The sequence below is a fragment of the Sycon ciliatum genome, chromosome 12 (assembly GCF_964019385.1).
Source record: "Sycon ciliatum chromosome 12, ocSycCili1.1, whole genome shotgun sequence".
In the NCBI taxonomy this organism is placed as follows: Eukaryota; Metazoa; Porifera; class Calcarea; order Leucosolenida; family Sycettidae; genus Sycon; species Sycon ciliatum.
In genome coordinates, this window is record NC_088654.1 from 3,507,637 (window position 1) to 3,529,832 (window position 22,196).

General features: G+C 49.8%; 1 protein-coding gene across 1 annotated transcript in view; it reads right to left on the reverse strand.

The window, feature by feature from the left end:
- Window positions 1-8,067: 8,067 nt before the first annotated feature.
- LOC135828349 (uncharacterized) overlaps window positions 8,068-22,196 on the reverse strand; it is a 32,653-nt gene continuing 18,524 nt past the window's right edge. The window contains exons 15-19 of the mRNA XM_065340800.1: window positions 20,294-20,515; window positions 17,442-17,695; window positions 17,016-17,117; window positions 15,232-15,396; window positions 8,068-14,264 (exon numbers count right to left, since the gene is read on the reverse strand). Of these exons, the coding sequence (XP_065196872.1) occupies window positions 9,558-14,264; window positions 15,232-15,396; window positions 17,016-17,117; window positions 17,442-17,695; window positions 20,294-20,515 (5,450 nt within the window). The 3' untranslated portion in view covers window positions 8,068-9,557. The remainder of the gene's footprint in view (window positions 14,265-15,231; window positions 15,397-17,015; window positions 17,118-17,441; window positions 17,696-20,293; window positions 20,516-22,196) is intronic.

The window sequence follows — 22,196 nt, forward strand, 5'->3', positions numbered from 1 at the left end:
TCATTGCACTGGTGATTTCAGGATCAAAGTCACAGTTCTTGTTTCTGCTTCAGTCACAGTTCTTGTTGCTGCTTCAGTCACAGTTCTTGTTGCTGCTGCAGTCACAGTTCTTGTTGCTGCTTTGATTGTCGGGATAGTTTACAGTAAACACTATGCTCTTTTCTTTCTTGCCTTCGTTGTGTTTATGCTGGACGACATAAAGGTACCAGAATTGAAAAATAATGCCCTCTCTTGAATAGTGCCCTCTCTTATAGTACCCCATCTGTGACGGACATTGAAAAAGATGGTGCCCATGGGGAACTAATCGCGTGAGTAGGGTACACACCGACCCAAGGTGCATGAATATAGGCTAACGCGGGGATAGAAGGAGCCTGCTGTGAGCGAAATCAGAAAATATGGCCACAATGTGCACACTGAAATCCGGGCCAATGTGCAAAGCTAGCGCCCTCGAGTTCCACGGCCCTTGACGCCTTGGAAGAGGGACGTGTGCGGCTGGACGTACACATGTGTCATATACATGTACACATAATATGAAATACAGAGAGGTTCCAGGCTGTCCAAGAGAGTGCTCAATACCGAGAGGCAGAGCTGGTTCAAACAGTAAGAGGACAGAGAAAGTGTTTTAACTCAGAAAACAGTTCTCTGTTTTCTGATGATCGCTTAGTGCGTGAAACTCAGTTCTCTGTCCTCTTATTGTTTGTTTTTACCCACACATGACTGTGATGTGATCGGAACTGGTCCAGGGCCGCGGCCAGCCCTGCATTTTGGGTCGGATTTCAGTGAGCGCAACTGTACTTGTATGTTCAGTATGGACATTTTGATTTCGCAAAGTTGATAGGGAAGCGATTGCAACGTAGCCAGGTGTACGAACCATGGAAACACAAACAAAGGTTTTCAGTGAGTTGCGGGCATAACAACACTGTCGAGGCGCAGGCCAGTTGTGCACAGTCAAAGCGGGCTACTAGTAGCCGGAGACCTCGGATATGTGCCAGTAACTCAGTGGCATGTGATGAGTGCAGGGTTACAACACGTACATGTACATACCTGAACAAACAGGTTTAAAGTGTGAAAGAACGTCATGCGCTTCACATGTCGCACTCTTCTTGCCAATGAGTTCGTAACCCTGGTTGCAAGAATACTGGACTTCTTCACCCTGCAATATGGTGAGCTTATCGGGTCTGACAGAACCGTCAAATGGAGCAGTGATGACACAAGATGCTTGAGCTGGAAACGTGCACACACCAATACAGAGTAAAGAGGTTAGTGCAGCATGGTGTACAGTGTGTAAAGTGCTTTCACTGGGGGGGGGGGGGGGGCAGGGGCGTGCTCGGCCCCCCCCCCCAACTAGGGGGGTGCACGCCTGCACGGGAGCCGAGGGGAGCCCCCCCCCGGCAATTTTCTGCAATTTGTTTGCAACCTTTCTTGAATTTTAGAGCATATTTGCATACATTACAATTGCCTTGGATCAGATTGAAAAATTTTGGGGGTGCACGTGCCCCCCGTGCCCATCGCCGAGCACGCGCCTGGGGGGGATGGAGATGTAACAACGTTTTTTCTCATTTTATCACCTTTGGTGTGGTTTTAAAGCTGACCTTTTTGGTAAGGGAGTGCCATCACATTCAAATTATTGAATTGATATTACAGGATTTGGAATATTATTCCAGGGTGGGACAGAGCTCTCGGCCATTGAGGAAAATGTTGAGTCACCTCCACCATTACACTGCGCTCTTTAGCAATAGGATTTGGAATACTGAAGTCGTTATGCGGCAGCTCCCCGAGCTCTTCGCTCAGAAAGTAAAAGTGAAAAGAAAATTTAAAAAGAGAAGAACGACATGAGAACGAGTTATGCAGCAACTATCCACGACTGTAACAAGATGATAAACGGTCAGAAAGTGCGATAATAGGGCACAAAACTGACAGGCTACTGAGACATTCAGCGACCCGAGACCTAGCTCTAACACATCTCCAGTGCGCAAACCAACCACAACGGTCGTGGATAGTTGCTGCATAACTCGTTCTCATGTGTTTCTTCTCTTTTTTCCATTTTATTACTGGCTCAGTATCCGAGATTGAAAAGAAAATTATTCATTTTATTGTTATGTCCTTTGCGGGAGGATTCAAGATGGCTTAAAACACCATGACATGTTTATCCACCATACATGTATGAGGAGATCATAAATGTTTTGTTGAATTGAGCCCTCGTCAAGCGTGGTACAATACCAAGCAATAATTCGCATTTTTGGATATTTTTGAGACGGTTTGAAAACATGACTCTTCCGTCCACCCTTTGCCAAAGTATGACAAGATTCAGTATCCTCAGCGTGTCGAGCACCCGTACGCTGATCATAATACTCTCACGCTTTACGCATCTTGACACGATGTGGCTGCTCTTATCCAACGTTTGCTGGATGATCATACTGTTACTATAGCAATGCCTCCATGCGAAAGGTCTTCCGCGTTTCACCACAAAGACCATTTTGATCATGTAGCGTCCTTCCCTACCTGCATTGAACGCAGCTCCGTACCTGACCTGGCTCACTAGCATTACAGGAAAAGTCCCTATTCCAAATCTCCCGCATTAAGCTTCAGTAGAACTGGACTTTTAATAAGCTTATACCTAATCATGACAGGTAATCAAACCCACAGGTACAAAACAATGACGTAAATGGCAAAGGCACCACCCTTATATGTACAACAAATGATGACATCAGCGGTAAGGAAATCCTAGTAACCATTGAAGGTTGGAAAATATTGATGACGTCATTAGCAAGAAAGCTGCAAACCAGGACAGATCTCACTGTGCAAACTTACGGACACATTTGTGCACACGCGTTGAATCCTTGCACACTGGTTGATCCTCGACGTACTCATATCCTGCGTCACACTTGACATAGCCTTCTGTTGTTATGGAATCAATATGATCTCCCTGGGTGCGCAGACACTCTGCCGACAAAACGAATGAAGAGAGGGGAATGGCTGACTAACATGTCGGTAGAAACACACACATGACAAAATGGCGGCAACATTTACACGCCTGCCCTCGTATGCTCTTTAAGGGGCAGAGTTACAGCTCGAACAGAGCTCTCTTTATTGTCACCGCCACCATCAGTTCGCGCATGGCGCCTAGTCGATTCATGCCTAGTGTTCGTTGCAGATATAGAGAAAGGAACGAAGGGAATTCCCCATCTTCTCCTAGAGTGATAGGACACTGGAAATGTGAAAATGTACGTTGCAAGAGAAGGATTAAGATCCCACTCAGTCGAGAGAAGAACACACAGAGCAATGAGAACGGATTGCAAGCTGGTACCCCAGAAGACTATGACGTCCGTTATGATGCTGTGTAAGTTTTGTTAGAACGCTACACAACACTACACTGCGCTTATCTTATTTGGCCTCAACCAACTCACAAGGACAGAATCTGATATAGCATTTGCACATATGTCGCCTCGCAATCATCGCCATCATAATTATTATATATATATTAAATCAGGTTCGGCCTCATTTCCTCTGTGCTGCGCTGATGAGTTCAAAAAGAACGAAACAGCATGCTGTCCGCAGATTGAGTATTTCGCTCCTGCTCTTGTAGCAGTTGAGCACTCTTGCGTGGGGTAGTGCCTTTGCTGTTTGCGTTATGCAGAGCTCACTGACTTGTCAGTTTGAGCACTCTGGCAAGGTACGTTCGGGCCTGATTGGAAATTTTTATTTCCATTGCTATCAGGTTCGGCCTCATTTCCTCTGTGCTGCGCTGATGAGTTCAAAAAGAACGAAACAGCATGCTGTCCGCAGATTGAGTATATATAATTATGGTTATTGGGCACCATTGCCCATTTGGTCTGCGATACAAAAACTAAATCTCCACAGCATCAACAAACGCACAGAACGAACAAAGTGATACGTTTGTAGTGACCATGGTGAGGGTAGTTTCCTTTTGCAATCAAATGGGACAACACAACGTTTTCAGATATCAGCAAGAACAGGTACCCAGCAACACTCCACGACAGCAAGCAGTCCTCTCGACAGGCTTGTTCCGTGAGATCATAGGAATTTATCCGAAGCCAGCAGAAGTTGCATGAAACGGCTAAAATAAGAGTGTAGAGGATTGCAATGAACAGAATCAGCTGAAGCGTCATTCACGACGGTTTTATTAAGGTTTTAAGGCTTTAGAGGGTTGTTTCATATTTATATGTTGTTCCTTTGAGTGTTTGATTGTTATCTTGTCACGCACATGGAATCTTGCAAGAATACCTTGTGATACTTTTTTTAAAGAGTCGGCGTGGAGTAAGCAATTTTATGAGTGCAATAAAGAGTATAATAGATGCAGACATGGCCGGACAACAACGAGTTAATGGCATTGTTTAGGTGTTAATTATGACTATTCATCCTTACTATTGGTCTATGTTGCATTCAATTTTGTTGATCGGTTGCTTCCTGATGAGCATTGTGCGAAAGCTAGTTAGATACATATTCTATTTTTCATCGTTCCTATTACTGTTCTTCACATCACATTTCCATCAAGCCTAACCTAGAAGCCACTGACAAGTTTCTTTTTCGGGACTGTTTTAAGTTGGCAGGGATATTTGATCCACTGCCTGCACCTCGAAGCAAACCAGGTACCTCAACACAGCCATATTACTGTAGTTGTTTTCCTTAATTAATTCACAATGGTACGAAAGATTCTTGGGTCACAAATTGTGAATCGTAACTTACGACTTTCGCACACAATGCGTAGAGGATGGTCCGCGAAAAAGCCATGATTATTCGTAGACCAGTGTACGTGCTTTCCAGTGAGATGGACGTAACCACGGCTGCGAAGCCACGCAACCTTGGCCGAGTTCAACTGGAGTCCGACTCTGCACTGTGAAGCAAATGTCTCCAAACTCATTACCTTGCCATTATTCTCACGGCATACTTGCCCCGCAGTTTCATAGTCTACTCGTGCCTGGCCCTCTCGGAGGACCGCTTGGGTAGCGGCACAGAAATGATAGCCCACCAGCGTGTTGCTTACAGCTGTGTACAACAAAAATGAAACATCAACACGAAATATCACTGCCGTCCATCTACGCACAGCCCATTATCTTTGCCACCTGGATCTCACACTATATCACTCTACGAAGGAGAATTTTTTAAATTTCTCCTTTTTTTAAATTTTTTACACCTAGCCACACAACAATAATAACCTAGCATGCACATCAGTGCACGTTCGGGTTGGCTGGCACTGGCACTCCGATCTTCACCCAGCAAACATAGTAAAAAAAATTAATAAAGCGATCTGCAGACGACTTGCCAAACGGAACAGTCGTCCGGGGGGTCGGTTGTAACGCCAAGAGTCAGAAAGGGAATCGTCAGAAAATTCGATTGTTGCATAAAAGCATCTTCTACAGAGCTGTAGGTGGTAAAGCCTAATTCAAAGGTTAGGGCATGAATTGTTCCAAACTCACCAGCATCAGCGAGCAGGGCATTGGCCAAAATGGCGCAACAAAGGATCCCAAAAACATGCCGCAGTGCCATAGTTGGTGAAGAGCCTGAATAGGAACAGGAATACGACACGACACAAGTAGAAGAGGAAGAATGGGTTGACTAATTCATTGCAACTCCAAGTCCCTCCTCATACACACAGACACGCGCGCACGCACGCACGCACGCACGCACTGCATACATGTACACATGCACGCAAAACACAAGCACACACATAATGCATAGCAACACAAAAGAGGTTGTGGCAGTGAACATACATGCATATGCCTGAACTCTGATACATGTGCTCGCATATGAAGACCCAAACAAACACCGATCCGGGTACCCTATGGTATCAGGCTTGATAATGGATGAACAAGAACACAAACAGCAGCTGATGAACAAGCAGACGTTAATAGAGGACAGGAGTATGCTTACCGAAGAGTCCTGGTCTAATTGAAGAAATAGCAGAGAGAACTACCGTTGAAACCTTTCCTCCAGTCGCCTTGATCCAAGTGAGGACAGAGAAAGAACAGGCTAGATTTTATTCCTTACAATCATACGGCATGAACTTAGAAGTTTAGTCATCACACAGCATTGCAGCGAATTGCAACCAGCTTCACAGGATCGTGATCTCCCCGAGTGCTTTCATAGATCTCAAACACGCTCAAGAGGTGTATTTTGCTCCCGATCCGAGGGAATAGTGTCTGCGGAGACTAACTCTGTCAACGAGGTCGGGGTGAAGCCAACACCTACCCACTGGCACACAGGGGAATTGCTCTCATACTATTGCAACACTCCATGCATTGTCTCGTTGGCCTAGGTTTCCTCCCGGGGACCTTTTGTGGATCTCATATCTGTTCCTTCGAACTATAGCTTCAACGCCAGTACTTATCCTATAAGAACGCGATCAACAACAATTTTCATTATCACAGTGCCCCCGTTTCATTGGGGCCGATTATACTTATGCTGTCATGGCTGCTTTGATAATCCACTGAACTAAGTGATGAAATCAGCGACAAAAACAACAAATTAACGACAACGAAGGGTGGAGCAGCATTGCGCTAGCTGCGAACAAAAGTGGGTGCACCGCAAAGAGCACAGCAGAGACGTAAGTGTGGAAAGAAAAATGCTTACCAGTAAGTCGTTGTCTTGGACGCAACTTGATTAAATACGAGAGAGGCACCGAGTTGCAACCTTTCCTCGAGTCGTCTTGAGCGAAGTGAGAAGATGACAAAGAACTCGCAGATTTTCTACCTTACAAGAATACAGCATTGCGACAAATTGCGCGTGGGTTCGTGGCCTTTGACGCGTCCCCAGGAGCTTCTTGTGATCGCAACGACGGTCCATAAGTCTATTTAGCTTCACATCTAGGGATTATAATCGTTCCGAGGGGACCCGCTTCGTGACCGAGAGTCCGGTCGATGTAACGCCCATCGCAGTAAATCGCTCTCGCAACATTCCTGTACTTCTTACATGACCTTGTGGGGCTAGTTTCCTTCGCAAGAGATTCTTGTGGATCCTGTTGCGTAAAGCTTAGACAGAGTAAGCATTCGACCCGCTAAACCAGGATACTCTGCGGGGATCCCGGGGACCCAACTAGTACTTGGTGACGTAGAACGGACCGAGGAGCCGATCTCGGACTCGGGCCTATCCCCTGAGACGACTAGAGAGCGCGCAACCCTGCGAAGTACGGCTGGAGCCCAAATCAAACCACTTACAATGTACCAGTCCATATTTGCATTTGAAGAGGCCTGGAAGCCTATTGTCTATCCCGAGATGGAGCGAATATTTCGTACCACTCACCGTGACCCTATGGGCAAAACGCATTCTCTGCAGTTGAAGTATTACTAATAGGGCCGGAGAGAGCCTGATGCAAGGGTGGGGTGGACGATGAGTAGGGTGTGGTGACTAGGCCGCAGGTTGTGGTGAGGTGAGCGGTTTTGCTTGCCAAGTAAAGGTCTTGTTGTTGGTGTTGCTGCTGCTGCTGTTGCTATTGTCGCCGTCATTGCTGTTGTTGTGCTTTCAAGTTTATAGCCGTTCAACCAAACAAGCATCTTGTGCGGAGGTACATGATTGTACTGGGCGGGGGGGGGGGGGGCGGGGGTGTGTGCTACAAGTGCAAGTACACTTTGCACATTACCTTTCAATTCTGTCTTCACAGCAGGCTCTGAGCTGCGATTATTGTTTTTGTCCCAACATGCATATGCCACATTTTGAAGAAAAAATGGTTGAAAGTCTAGACTAGAGGAGGGAAGGAGGCGCTAGGGGGGGGGGGGGGGGGAGGGGCACATATGCCCACGTGCCGTGCCCTTCTCATACTAATCATAACATTAATGATACTATACGCCATGCCTACTTGCAATCCAATCCTGCTATGCGCTGGAGCTTCAAATCACACCGGTAGCTAGCCCGAGTCTTATCGACCACGCGCATCCACGCTTTAGGTTGACCAGTAACAGAGGGTAATCTGATGCTCGCCCATTGACATTCATCACCACTACATCTATGGTCACGTGATGTCGACCATGTCGGTTCCACTGTCCACATCAGGGAGTAGTATTACTAGTCATAATCTTACTACTCCTTGGTCCACAACTCCACATGCAATGATCACTTTCCACACAAATTTACTTTCCAGTAGTCACATAATGAAGGTGTGAGCATCGCGTATTACCCAAAATAGCCAGCAAAACGCTGCTAAAACAAGCGGTAAAACGCTGCTAAACAAGCAGTAAAACGCTGCTAAAACAAGCAGTAAAACGCTGCTAAAACAAGCAGTAAAACGCTGCTAAAACAAGCAGTAAAACGCTTCTAAAAACAAGCAAGAGCAGTGCAGTGCATGCAGGCGAGGAGCAGATTTCCAGCGAAAAATATTTTCCAAAAATGAATGCAGAAATTCTGTGACGAGTCTCAAGTTGCTCTTTAACGGATAGTGTGTGCGGCAATACCATAGCCTTAGTTAAATTTGTGCAGGTAGTCTGAGGTAGAATTAGAAGAGCTCACCAGACATACATCACCTACTCCACTTTTATGTTTATGTATCTATGTCATTCGGATCTTCCCAAGTTGTACAATGTACTGTTGAGATACCGAATTCAAATAAATCAATACCAAAAATATATATATATATATCATCAAAGCCAAACAGGCGTCAAATTCTCCAAATTCCTAATGATATTGTAATACAATATTACTAGTACAGGCAGTATAGAGTTGGTGTTGAGACATGTGTGTACTCACTAACAATGCCTTGTTGCAACCCGAACGGTGGATCAGCCTAGTTGCGCAGACAAAATCCTTGGAACAGGAAGCCCACTGGAAGCAGATGACTCCCCACTGAACGCCCAGTATCATTGAAACGGAGTTCTGTACGTACTGCCGAGAGCTAGCGTTGCCAGCATTGCAAGCGCTACCAGCGTTGCCAACGTTACCAGCGTTACAAGCATTTCCAGCGCTGCCGGCGTTACCAGCGTTACCAGCACTGCCATACAGCACAACGCACACATGTTGGAGTACAATACTGACAAGATGAAAAGGTTACATTGAAAAGTTGGCCAACTGGCACAATGAGCGATGAGTGATATCAGAAAGAATCAGAAATCAAATGTTAAATAACGCTATTCATCGCTCTCATATAGGTCTTGCCTCCACGCTGCCTATTCGTCTAGCGATAACGAGATAAGATAAGAGATCAGATAAGCTGCAAAGTAATCAATGTTCATTCACCAGCACTGGGAAGTTGCGTTATGGTGACGGGAATAAACATAGGCTATCCGTGATTAGTCAGCCTGAGGCCGAGAAGCTCCTGAAAAACAGCAGCTGGTAGTGCGACGATTTATCCGAAGGCAACTGAATTGCAGATAACGATGTAGAGAATTCGCCTCTGGCCGGGCGAGTGAGAAAAATCTGTGAAGATATGTAGCGTGCATGACCAGCCAAGCAGTCAGTTCAGCTGCTAAGCATAGCCATCTCGGACTCGCGCACGTGTTATCGCTAGGTCGGGCGTGAAAAGCGAATCGTATTTCTCACTCCGACCACCATGTCACGAGATCGTTTGGTACACGCAACATCATCGCCAACCGGCCTGCTCTGGATGGATGTTATGCTGCACGGCGACGCCGACAGTTACCAAACGGCTTATGACACCGCTGGGAAGCAGCAAATAACTTCTCCATTGTGTCCGCATTGCACGCCTCCCAGAAAACAACGACCGGCTCTAAATCCTGAAGGAGAACAAACTTCTCGGCCGCGTCTTCGCTGACGGTAGCCGAGAAATCTTGATCTAGTGAATCCATGGGTGTGGGAAACGGGCCATTGTCGTCGCCGGAATGTGCAGTGCTGCTGCTGTCTACACCCGGCGATGGAGAGCGTCTGTGCGCTGATGTGCTCCCTCCGTGCACAGCTAACGACTGGTTCGTTGCTGGAGACTTTGCACCGCGCAGACGGTCAAACAAACTCAACTTCCCAGCGCTGGCTGCCGCTGCATCTTGATGTGGCTCCTCACCCCCACCCGGTGGAACAGTGGGGTATTTGACGAGAATGAAGCCGTCGTCTTCCACGTCGGCACGTGATGCAGTACTGGACTGGTGGCGGGAAGTAGACATGGACGAACCTCCAGAGTCGTGCCGCCGTATCCGCGACGATGGTGGCGACGGTGTGGTGGGTATTGCGCGAGAAGCTGTGACGGGCCGATGACGCTCCGCATCGCGTGACGCCTGGCGTGACTGATTCTCCTCAGCTGGTGACGTTGGCGAGATCAATGCTGAGTGAGTCGGCTGGGGAATCCCCTGCGCATGCGGTGCAGTGCTCTCCACATCGGCCAATGGCAGCAGACCCGGTTTTGGCTTGTGCGTGAGAAGCGACGATGAGTAGGACGAGCTGCAGGTAGTGCTGCTGCTCAAACGGCGACCATGAGACGAGGACTCCCGGTCGCGAGCAGAGACATGACCGTCAGTTGAGCTGTGTTCGTTGACAGCTTGTAGCGCATGTGTTCCCTGTCCTGGCAGGAGTCGTGAAGCGGATTGCCCAGTAGATGGGGTCTCAGCTGTACTGCCGTGTTGTAGTTCATCACGATGTACAACTCCGTCAATGGACCTAAGGCGTGTGGTAGTGCCGTCAACGTCGCCGCTACCCCCGGCAACAAGATCACGGGCGTCGGCTGGTGATGTGACGTGTGTCGGCTGGGTGGCTGTTGATGAGGAGATCTCGGCTACTCGGCTTTCTTCCGGGCAATCAGTTCTTGGACTTGGCCGCGTTGGTGTTGTGAATTCCGATGGCTCTCTGTCTGATGATGTTGGCACAGGTTGCTCTATGCACGTGATGTTCCCGTCCACACTATCTCTATCACCTGCTTGCCTGCAGTTAGAGTCATCACTAGCTAAACATGAGACAGTGTTGGTCGTGCATTCCGCCGCCGTGGCTTGGCCGTCAGTCGACGTTTCTCCTTCCCGCTGTGCCGGCGCTGGTTGATGTGTGCCGCGGGGGACTCCTGTTGCTATGGATACACCATCCAGGGGATGATCCGCAGGCACTGAGGAACTGTCGTGCGTAGCTTCAGCAACGGTGTCAGCGGTGTTGTTGCACAATGCGCCGCCAACTACAATCTCCCGGTGGTCGGAACACGCCGCCGCCTCACGGGACAAAACAAGGGAAGTTTCCTCAGGGGCGATGTTGCCAACATCCTGCGTTGGTGGTTCATCAGTCTGAGCTCTCACTGGTTGTTCATTGACTTCATTGCCGTCCAAGATGGGTTGCGATGGTGATGGCATGTCCGACGGTATCTCAGAGGCAACAGGCAACAACTGAGAATCTCCCGGGATGGTGTGCACGGTGGACACCACCGCAGGTGTGGTGAGCCTTGCTTGGCTCTGAGCTCCATCAACCTCATCATGGCCGTCACCGCTGGAAGTCTGCGACGACGCTGCGAGCAGCGCGAGATCTGCAGCCATTGCGGCGGCCACACCACCAGAGCCTGGCAAGCCGGCAATGACAACACCCTCAATGGCGTCGCCGATGTAGTCGTCAGCGTTGGGCGTGGTGTGGCTGGTGTTCACCGGCTCAATATCATACATGCCGATACTCCTGTCCGGTGGAAACGTTATTCCAGTGTTTATCACACTTGTGCTAAGTGCCGTTGAGACGGTAGTCGTGGCAACAGGCCCGGCAGGAACATCTACGGCAAACGCCCTGGCAACGGTGATTGCTGGAGACTTGCTGCCTTGCGCGCTCCCGCTCTCCCTCTCGCGCCCGGGACTGGCGGGGGGCCTGTCCGTCCCGGGTGGCTTGCCGCCAGGGGATAGGGCACCGGAGTGCCGCGAAGACGCGCCCATGGCGACGGGCGCATGGGTGATAGGCCGGGTATGTTCCCGGTGACCTCGTGGTGACCGGGTTGGATGCGAGTAACCACTGGCAACGCTGCTGCTGCTGCCGCCACCACCACCATTGCCACCAATGCGGAGCTGCTCGGCGAAGTCTTCCGCTGCCTCCACGGAGACAGGCATAGCAGCGGCGTCCGAGCCTGCATCACTATCCGTTTCGTCGTCTCCAACTCCAAACAGGTCTCCTAGCGTGCCGTGTGCGCTAGCGCCAAGCATCACCTCCGCCGAAGTCGGCCGTGCGTCCACGCTATCGTGAGCTTGCGACGAGGCCGTGAATATACCCTGGAATCTCTGCCTGCGCGTACGCTGCTTGGCTCTGCCCTGGGACAGCGCAAAGCATCCACTCTGATCGAAGAGCGGGCAACCCGTACCGCAGGACATGACCACGCGGCCGGAGAAGCCACCCGTGGAGCTCAGGTCCGTTGCCATCAGCTGCGATGTCGGGCCGCTGTGCGTGTACAGCCAGCCAAGGAACTCGGGCTGCTGGTGACGCAGCTCATTCTGCTCCGACGAGTCTTGGCTGCTGAGATCGCGAGGATCGCGGCGCCGATGAAAAGTGCTGGTGCGGGTCAATACGACTCGCTCTGCTTGCTTCAGTCGATAGAGTAGCACAATGCCAACGCTTGTACCGACCCACATCACATCACCTTCCACTACGAGGGAGCGGACACGCAGTACATTCTCGTCCAGTTCGATGTTCTGCGGTAGTAGGGGCTGAGCTTGTGGTACGATATGCCGCCATTCCCCCGACATGTCAACGATCAGGGCGGGTGACTGGCAGCCACTGTCCTCAGTACCTCCATTGGTAGGTGCTGGCCGGCTGGCGGATGCGTCATTGGCACTGAACCGCGATGTGGAGTCTAGCCATGCGACCAGGTGAAAGCTATCACGGTAGGCCACCCACACTAGTCCATGATACGCTGCGTGGCACAGCGTCAGACCACGCACGGAGCTCGCCTCCTCCAAGGGCATCGATAGCTGCACCTCCTTCTCATTGCGACGACTCACGGACAGAATGTGTACGTCCCCGCGCTGTGACAGGCACCATAGGCGTGAGTCATGCACGATGCACAACGCCACCAGCGGGCAGTCGTCAAGGCGCAGAGCACGGTAGCCATGACGACGACCCTCATCGCTGCGACGCCGATCGCGCGGGAACATGGCCAGGAGGCCGTTGTCGAGGGCGACGAAGATCTGTGACACGCTGGCAGCCATGCTGAGGGGTTTCCCCGGCACGGTTATACCATCATCGTCACAGCTCAGCGGGAACGTGGAGTAGTCGACGACAACGAGTTTGCGACGGTCGGTGCCGATCCAGAGTCGGCGAGAGAGTGTGGATATACATGCCGACAATGCCCGACCGCCTTCCACGTCAAGGTCACTCTCCCTGTGCATCTGCTTGCCTGGCAGGTCTGGGTACGTGGACGCCAGGACGTCCTGGGTTTGGCTGCCTCGGATCGGGCCCATGCGTATACGCGTTCGGTTGACGCTGTCGCGGTGCACCGTGATCAGGTACTGGCCACGTCCAAAGTCTGCACTGGGTGGCGTGATGACAAACGCATTGCGCAGGCTCGTGTCCAGCTCAAACTGCACGCAGTCGGTCATCAGAAGCGACTCGGGCTGCGTGAGGTGTTCGTGCAGCGAGGTGGACTGCGGTCGCAGGTGCACCTGTTCCTGCCAGCACGCCATGGCTGTCTTGCACTGCAGGTGAGCTCCGCAGTGCGCCACACTGATGTCTGGACGTTTGCCGGCACGTATCGCGGCCATGATCGGGCCCGCCTGAACCTCGCTGAACGCTTTCCGGCCCGTCATCAGCTCGAACAAGAAGAGGCCGAACGCAAAGACGTCCACCGGGAATCCGTACCGCGCCCCGCTGCACTCCAGCTGCGTCTCCGGCGCCTGGTAGTTCCTGGTGCCGATCACCTTGGCAACGCCGGACTGCGGGACCACAATGGACGTACCAAAGTCGGTCAGCTTGACGTGCGGCCGGTCGCTCAGCTCCAGGCTGTAGACGAGCACATTACCGCCCTTGATATCCCGACTCACAATACCGCTGGTGTGCAGAGCACGGATACCTGACGATACCTCCGCCGCCACCACAGCTAGGTACGGACGTGATAACTCATGATGGCGTTCCTCCAGTATAGTGTTCAGAGAGCCGTACGGTGCCAGCTCCAGCAGCAATGTCATCGGCGAAAGGCATATGCCAAACAGGGAGACGAAGAACTCGGTGGCTGGATGCCGGGGCTCGTACTGGGCGTCGAAGATGCTGTCCGTCTCATCACGTGGTCCTGTGTTGCTGCGGCTGGTGCTGCGCCTGGTGCTGTGGCTGCCAATGCTGCTGTTCGCGGAGCTGAGGTCTTCGCAGTGAAGTGAGAAGTGGTTCAAGACTTCAATCTCCCGCCGGATATCACGGTAATTGGACAGTACCTGAGTATGTACATACGCATCAGTGCAAGCATACGCATGCACACACGAATGCAAACACACGCACACATACGCAAATGCACATTCACATACACGCAAGTCGTCAGGCACGCCCACCCTTCCGCACACACACACACACACACACACACACACACACACACACACACACACACACACACACACACACACACACACACACACACACACATACACACACACACACACGTGTGCTCATACACACACACACATGCAGATACATACAGACACACACACGCACACATACACACACACACACACACACACACACACACGTACACACACACACATACGCACACACGCACACACAAAGAACAAGAACGCTTAGCTGTGTTGCAAGCTCCATAGTATGAACTGCAACCAGTGCAACAAGTGGAATAGATCAGAACGGCTCTGCTTCGCATGAGCCACCATGGCATCACCCACATTAATAACATTAACCACCGTGGTGTCAAACTTAAACCATGGTAGAGGGACATAAATACCAATGGCAATGGCAATGGCACCACAGTATATAAAACAATGACACCTATGCAGAAAAAATGCTGCCGCCTTTTTGCGAGGCAGCTTGTCCCATATTAGGCAGGTACATCCAGCCCTGCTGCATCTGTGAGTATGGCCATACACAGCTCATGACCTGCTATGCAGGACTGGTATCACAGTGTGTGTGTGTGCGGTTGAAGTGGACTTGACCCGCGAAACCAAACAGCGGGACGACTATGCATAGTATCCCAAAAGAAAGGATACGGATCCAAAAACTACATTCATCATTTTGCGAGAACTGTGGCAATACGCCCAGTGAGAAGGCAGATTTTGCCTGTGCTACTGGTGAAGTAAAACAATGCTAAACAAACAAACAAACAAACAAACAAACAAACAAACAAACAAACAAACAAACAAACAAACTACAGCTCACAGATTCCGGCATACTTACATCCGGAGTTTCATTATACTGCTTGCATGCCACCACCCGGTCTTCGCAGTAGGCAGCCATGACCTTTGCAAAACCACCGCGACCAAGGAGCTTGCCTTCTTTCTCCTTGTGGTCGTGAACGGAGATGATCTCGTCGGCGGTGAAGCGATATTGAATATCCACATCCTGTAACGTAATGTAATGTACACAGGCAGGCGAAAGAACACCCATGGGTGCAAGCGTGCACGTGCATAAACATACGTATATGCTCGCGCACGCACGTACACACACACACACACACACACATAAACACGCACACACACACACATAAACACGCACACACACGCACACACACGCACACACACGCGCGCACGCGCGCGCACACACACACACACAAACACACACATACATGGACACACACAAAAGAGATAGCATGCTATTTCTGATTTAACCTTGGTACAAAGGTCACCCACTACGCAAAAATTAGCCATCACCGCACTACTAGATCTGATTTCCACTATTGACATAGAGGATAAAACGGAACTTTGCGAGTCGCAATGTTTTCTCTTTGGCGATCATCTCTAGTTGCAACTGCGGAATCACCGCCAGAGCATGGCTCCGGGAAGTGAGCAGCGATATGCATGCAGGCCCTGCAAACTGAAAGAAAACCCGGGGGGAACACCCAGGTTCAATTGAGAATGCAGGGCTGGCACCACTGGTGTGACCGGTACGACCATAGCCGCAGCAGACTTTACCAAATTCCAGGTTCCACATAATGTCCAGGGTATCATTATAATGGGAAAGCATCAATAAGCTATCCTCGCTAGAGTCTTTCCTTCTTAGCCGCTCTCCTTGTCCAGTGAGGAATACTCTGTATATTAATTTTGTTGCTAGAGGAATGAGTAATCGAAACAACCAGACTGATATGATGCAGCATGCATCCTCCCATGGCCCATGCCACTGGATTTAGGCATGGGGAAATATTCGGCTCAGTAGCCGACCTGGGGCCGTACCACCCCTCATGAGCTGGTGCCGGGCCTGGTACATGTGATCGCACTATCGCTTTCTAAGCAATAACATTTAAAGTTTCATCCTGCCTAACCCCACCACGTTGTTGCTCTGTTGCTCATCAAGTTGGAGACAGTGACTAGCAAACACAATTATCAAGGAAATACTACCTTTTCTTTTTTCTTTTTTACAAAATAGCCACAAACCATCATGGTGCAAACTCCGGCAAAAACGCACAGAGATGCACATAGCGATGGCAGCCGAAGCAGTGGAGGCGGGGCAAGAGCAGCTCAGCTGACCTTGAAAGACCATTGTATGCAGCACAGCCATCATTGTATGCAGCACAGCCATCATTGTATGCAGCACAGCCATCATTGTATGCAGCACAGCCATCATTGTATGCAGCACAGCCATCATTGTATGCAGCACAGCCATCATTGTATGCAGCACAGCCATCATTGTATGCAGCACAGCCATCATTGTATGCAGCACAGCCATCATTGTATGCAGCACAGCCATCATTGTATGCACAGCCACCATTGTATGCAGCACAGCCATCATTGTATGCAGCACAGCCATCATTGTATGCACAGCCACCATTGTATGCACAGCCACCATTGTATGCAGCACAGCCATCATTGTATGCAGCACAGCCACCATTGTATGCAGCACAGCCATCATTGTATGCAGCACAGCCACCATTGTATGCAGCACAGCCATCATTGTATGCAGCACAGCCATCATTGTATGCAGCACAGCCACCATTGTATGCAGCACAGCCATCTCATTGCACTTACATGCAGTAGTAGATCGGGAACAAGCTGCTCCATGAGTTGCACTGAGCTACAGCTATGCTTAGTGCACATGTGCACAGTATGCAAGGACTTCTGTGTGCAAGCCTGGGGCAGCGGTAGAACAGCAGGGACAAGGGAGAACACCAAAGCAGCAACAACAGTGTTATAACAGGTACAAACAGGACCTTACGGGGCAACTTGAAGCATGTTTCACACAGTCATACACCACTACCCAAGAAAGGTCTCTCGGCTACAATTTCTTCCAAACCTTTTGGGCCAGGCCCATCTTCAGGAAATTCGAATTCTACTTTCGTCTAATCCACCCTTCCAGGAAACTCCCCCGACCGATAAGTATCCATTTACTTTTGGAGAATCCTACAAATAAAGTCTCAATGAAATTCGAATTCTACTAGGGATTATAAAGCTCACCTGTACGACTTGTGTAACTGAGTAGAGATGCCACTGGTTGCTGCTGCTGTTGCTGTGCCCATTGCTGTGTTGTGACGGGGTGCCTGCGTTGGCCTGCACGTCCCCGGCGTTAACACACTGCTGACACGGCGTGTACTGCTCCAGGTGAGGACCGGCCATGTGCGCTTCAGCGCGGAACGGGAACACTTCGTGAGCAAACACCTCGTCGAGCAGCAGCAGAACGATGTCGACGAGGCAAGCTACACGCCGCAAACCTGCACGTCACACAGAGATGGGAATTCGAAACGCGGGATGACGCAACAGAGAAAGAAGAACCCTATTTCCCGGAGTATAATCCGCACTTTAACCCTTTAAGAGCCACAGGAAAATTTCAAAATTCTGCATTTTTTCGTGTTCCTTGGACCATAGCTTCAGTTCTACTCACTCAATCCTCACAATCTAGGGCTTCCTGGAAAGGTCTCCGCGAGAGGAAGAGAATGAGGTCGATCATGATCGCCAGCACACCGTCTATCCAGCGCTAGATCGCAGCGACAGTACGAAAAATGCCCCAAATGCGTCCAATTGCGTCCCGCTCCAGATATTTCATTTTGCTCGATCGTGGAGTTCCAATTTTTTCGCTGTGTACTCTTGACAATATCAACAGTGAAACCCGTGCAAATTTGAGTAAACCAGCGTGACGAAAAGTCTCAAAATTCTCAATACTAAAGTCGCACTGCGCGCTTTTGAAATTGCCGCGATCGCGGCTCAACTTACGAGTGATTTATCTCAGGAACCGTTGCTCGCAGCGCTTCGCGGATTGTTTTTCCCGACAGGTGAGAGTTTTCTCTTTGCCCTGGATATTTCGATCACTGGATTTGAGCAAGATTGGACTGAGTTACGATCTTTTGAAGTTTTGCATTTGAATGCGTCGTTTACGACGCATTCAAGTATGGGGTGGCTCTTAAAGGGTTAAACACCAGTAATTCACACCCAAATGGTCAGTGCAGCTTAGACTATGATGGTGAAATTGACAGTGATGAATACGGTAGATGTCTTCAGCCCGTGACAAAAATCTGGGTGCGGCTTATACTCCACTTATAGACGCGCATTCAGACTACGGCCAAAACCACGTGTAAACTTGAGTTTCCATGGTGATGCAGTCGTGATTCAAATGATTTATGCACAATCCCTGATGAAATACGTCTGAGTCGTAGAAACGTGGTCATAGTTGGCCGTAGTCTGAATCGCCTATAAGGCTTGTATACTCTGGAAAACGACGGTACTCATTCGCTAGTCTACTCTCCCGTTATCCGTGGCGTCTCCTGTCCTTTTCAGCATTAGGTCAATTGAATTTTGAATGCGACAGGGGAAACCCTTACATCGCCTGAAGGTCTACAAAGCAGTGTGGGTACACTCATTATTATTATTATAGGCAGAAAAGAGGATACAGGGTGATCTTTCAATGGCTCACTGAAAAGTGACCCAATCCAGCACATGCAATTTAAGGTATATCGAGACCAGCGTCTTTTCAGAAGTATTTTGATCTTCTTTTCAGCAAACGACCTCATTGATCTGCATCGCTTGTATTGTTTACCTGTGTTTGCTGCATACTGCTGCTTTATTGTTCCGAGTATCAGTTTAAACTGCAATTTCAAATTTGGACTTCATGGAGAATTTCAAAGTGTTAGGAAATTAGAGGCCACATGCCACCTACTGCTCTTTTCCCCCGTCGTGGTGTGACTGGTGATTTTTTCTTTCTTTCATATCTGGCTTGCAAGTGTTGAGTTTCGGAGAGAAAAGAGCAGTAGGTGGCACGTGGCCTCTAATTCCCTAACAAGTATCAGTTTACGAACTTAGAATCTCTGGATGGCAGTCGTGAGTCAGTCAAGTGTCAAGTTCGGCAAGAAGCGTGTGTTCCTAGTTGGAACAATCAACTTCAAGTATCAGTTTAGTTTAGTTTAAACATCTCTTGTTATTATTTTTTCACCCCACACCCTCTACTCTGTTATCGGCCCTCTTAAGAGTTGTGTTCATCACTGTTGAGGCTTCCGATGGAAAACGAGAGAGCTTGGAAGCTCAGGGCCCTACGCTATGCTTTTTTGCCTTGATGACCTAGACAAAAAAAGCATAGGGATGTTATAAATTCTTTAAAAAATTCCTTAATTTTTAAGACATAACCTAGGATTCGAACCCGCACTACCGCACGCCCTGCATGCATCCCCCGATACACTTCGCATACATACTAATTCTTCCAAGTTGCTTCACGTTATGATCTTGCATTTGAAAGCCCTATTTGAATATGCATTGTGGCCAGCCGTCTTTGATGGTACGGTACGGTACGGGACAGGTACGATCAAGGGTAATACGACACCGTCCACCGCCTTGATGATGGCAAAAAAAAGCATAGGGATGTTATAAATTTTTCAATTCTCCTATTTTTTCCAGGCATATCCTGGGATTCGAACCCGCACTATCGCCCTACATGCATTCCCCCATACACTTCGCATTCATACCCATTCTTCCAAGTTGCTTCACGTTATGATCTTGCGTTTGAAAGCCCTATTTGAGTATTGCGGCCAGCTGTATGTGGCCAGCTGTGTTTGATGGTACGGTACGGTACGGGACAGATACGGGATAGCGCCAGGCGTGACACAAACACACAAATACCAAATTAAAGCTGTGTGGACCCTGGCTAGCGCCAGACGTTACTGAAGTAACGTCTTCTGCATAGCTACGGGAATAAAAGAATACTACTACTACTACTACTACTACTAAGAATATCGCAGTAACGTAACGGCTGTACCCCTAAACCCCCACCCAAGATCCGCTGGATATTATTTTCCACAGAAGTGAAGTGAACGTGGTGGACTCACCTGTTTGCCCTGTACCTGGCACAGCCACACACAGTGTGCCGACGTTGCTGAGCTGCGGCACCTGGGGGAACGCACCCTTCACCGTCGACTTCTGAAAGACGCTGAAGATCAGCTGGTCATCCACCCAGCCGGCTATGCCTCCAGTCCAGAGAGTGAGGCGATGACGACGGGACAGCTCAAAGTCTTGCGAGTACCGGTTCCGGGAGAGATTACGTGACGCTCCTGAAGCAGAGCCCAGACATAGAAATGCACAGCTGGCTGCACTGTACAGTAAATCTCTAACTAAGGACCACCTGCCACTAAAGACCACCTGCCACTAAGGACCACCTGCCACTAAAGACCACTTTTTCTGGCCCCAACGGGTGGTCGTTAGCTACAGGTTTTTTATTTGTTTTATTTCACCGTCCAATGGCAGAAGCCAATGCAAAGGAGGGGGTGTCAGCCAGCCATGGCAAGAGAAGAAAAAGAAAGACAGAAGGAAAGAATATGATAATCGGAAGAAAAGAATGCATCACCGGGGTGAAATTTATCACTATGTTGACCATGGTGGAGAGCGGCGAGATAAGCTAGCAAAAGAGGCGAGCGAGCCTACAACGTGGCATGACATTTAACATGGTGTATGAACTGTCATTACTGCATCTCAAACAGAACACTGGTGGCACGATGTCGTCCACGGGACAGCAATGACTGAAAGGAATCACTCAACAGCAACATCACTTGCACGGACACGGAATAATAATTATACATGTACCCTGACACCCACAACAGAAAACGACCACCAACCATCCTCGCATCCTCTTTCCGTATATGTCGTCTTTGCCCCCATACACACATCTTACCATTTGTTCCCTGAACAGACATGTCGGTGACTCAACATCACCCATCCACCCCCCCCCCCCCCCCCCCACCACCACCACCACACACACACACACACACACACACACACACACACACACACACACACACACACACCTGTCCTGTCCTGTAGAGTCACTGCCGCAAAAGGGTCACGTGATCCCATCACTGGGAAACTTGAGAAGAGAGAGAGAGAGAGAGAGAGAGAGAGAGAGAGAGAGAGAGAGAGAGAGAGAGAGAGGGCACGACGCCCGATGACGCTCCAGGTGCACGGGTAGTCGCATCCGCTTGCCGCATATGCACGCGTGCTGGAAGGTTGAGCGCTCCTCTGCTGTTGGTCTATGGGCCACCCTTGAACAGCGATGCCTGCCCCGTCCCCGGACACCGCGAAAGCAGCGACCACACCTGTCACAATGCGCGGCACAACATCCCTCCGCCGGTGCCGACGTTCCGGTAGCTCCAGGTGGCACTGTGGCATCCACCGTCAAGGCACACACATGTCGGACCAAGCCACCGCGGCTTCTCTCACACACACACATGCGCACGCGCACGCGCGCACACACACACACTACTACTACTACTACTACTACTACTACTACTACTACTACTACTACTACTATGTACAACTGCCACAAAATGGCCACGTCGCTCCCAGAAGCGGGAGACAACAGCGAGAAAGGAAAAGAAACAAGAAGAATAATTGAGGTGAAAGGGGACCATTCTACACGCAATGCTTCTGTCTCCGGTGGCGGGTAAGGTCCTGCGGGCGGGAAAATCGTTCGCTACATAGGCTGCATTGGATGGGCAGATTAGTCCTCTGGTCCTTTCCCAGTCGTTTGCCTCGAGTACAATTATGGCGGTTAAAACCAGCCTGACTCTTCATGCAGCGATCACAAGTCGAGCAATGGTGGTGGCAGCAGTCCAAATTCAGGCTGCATCTCGTTGGAACAGCTGGTATATCGTCCGATGTCTGACGCTCCACACAACGATGAACTGCAAAACCACCAGCGCTTTGAAACCAGCGGTCACAAACTCCACAGTGACGGGC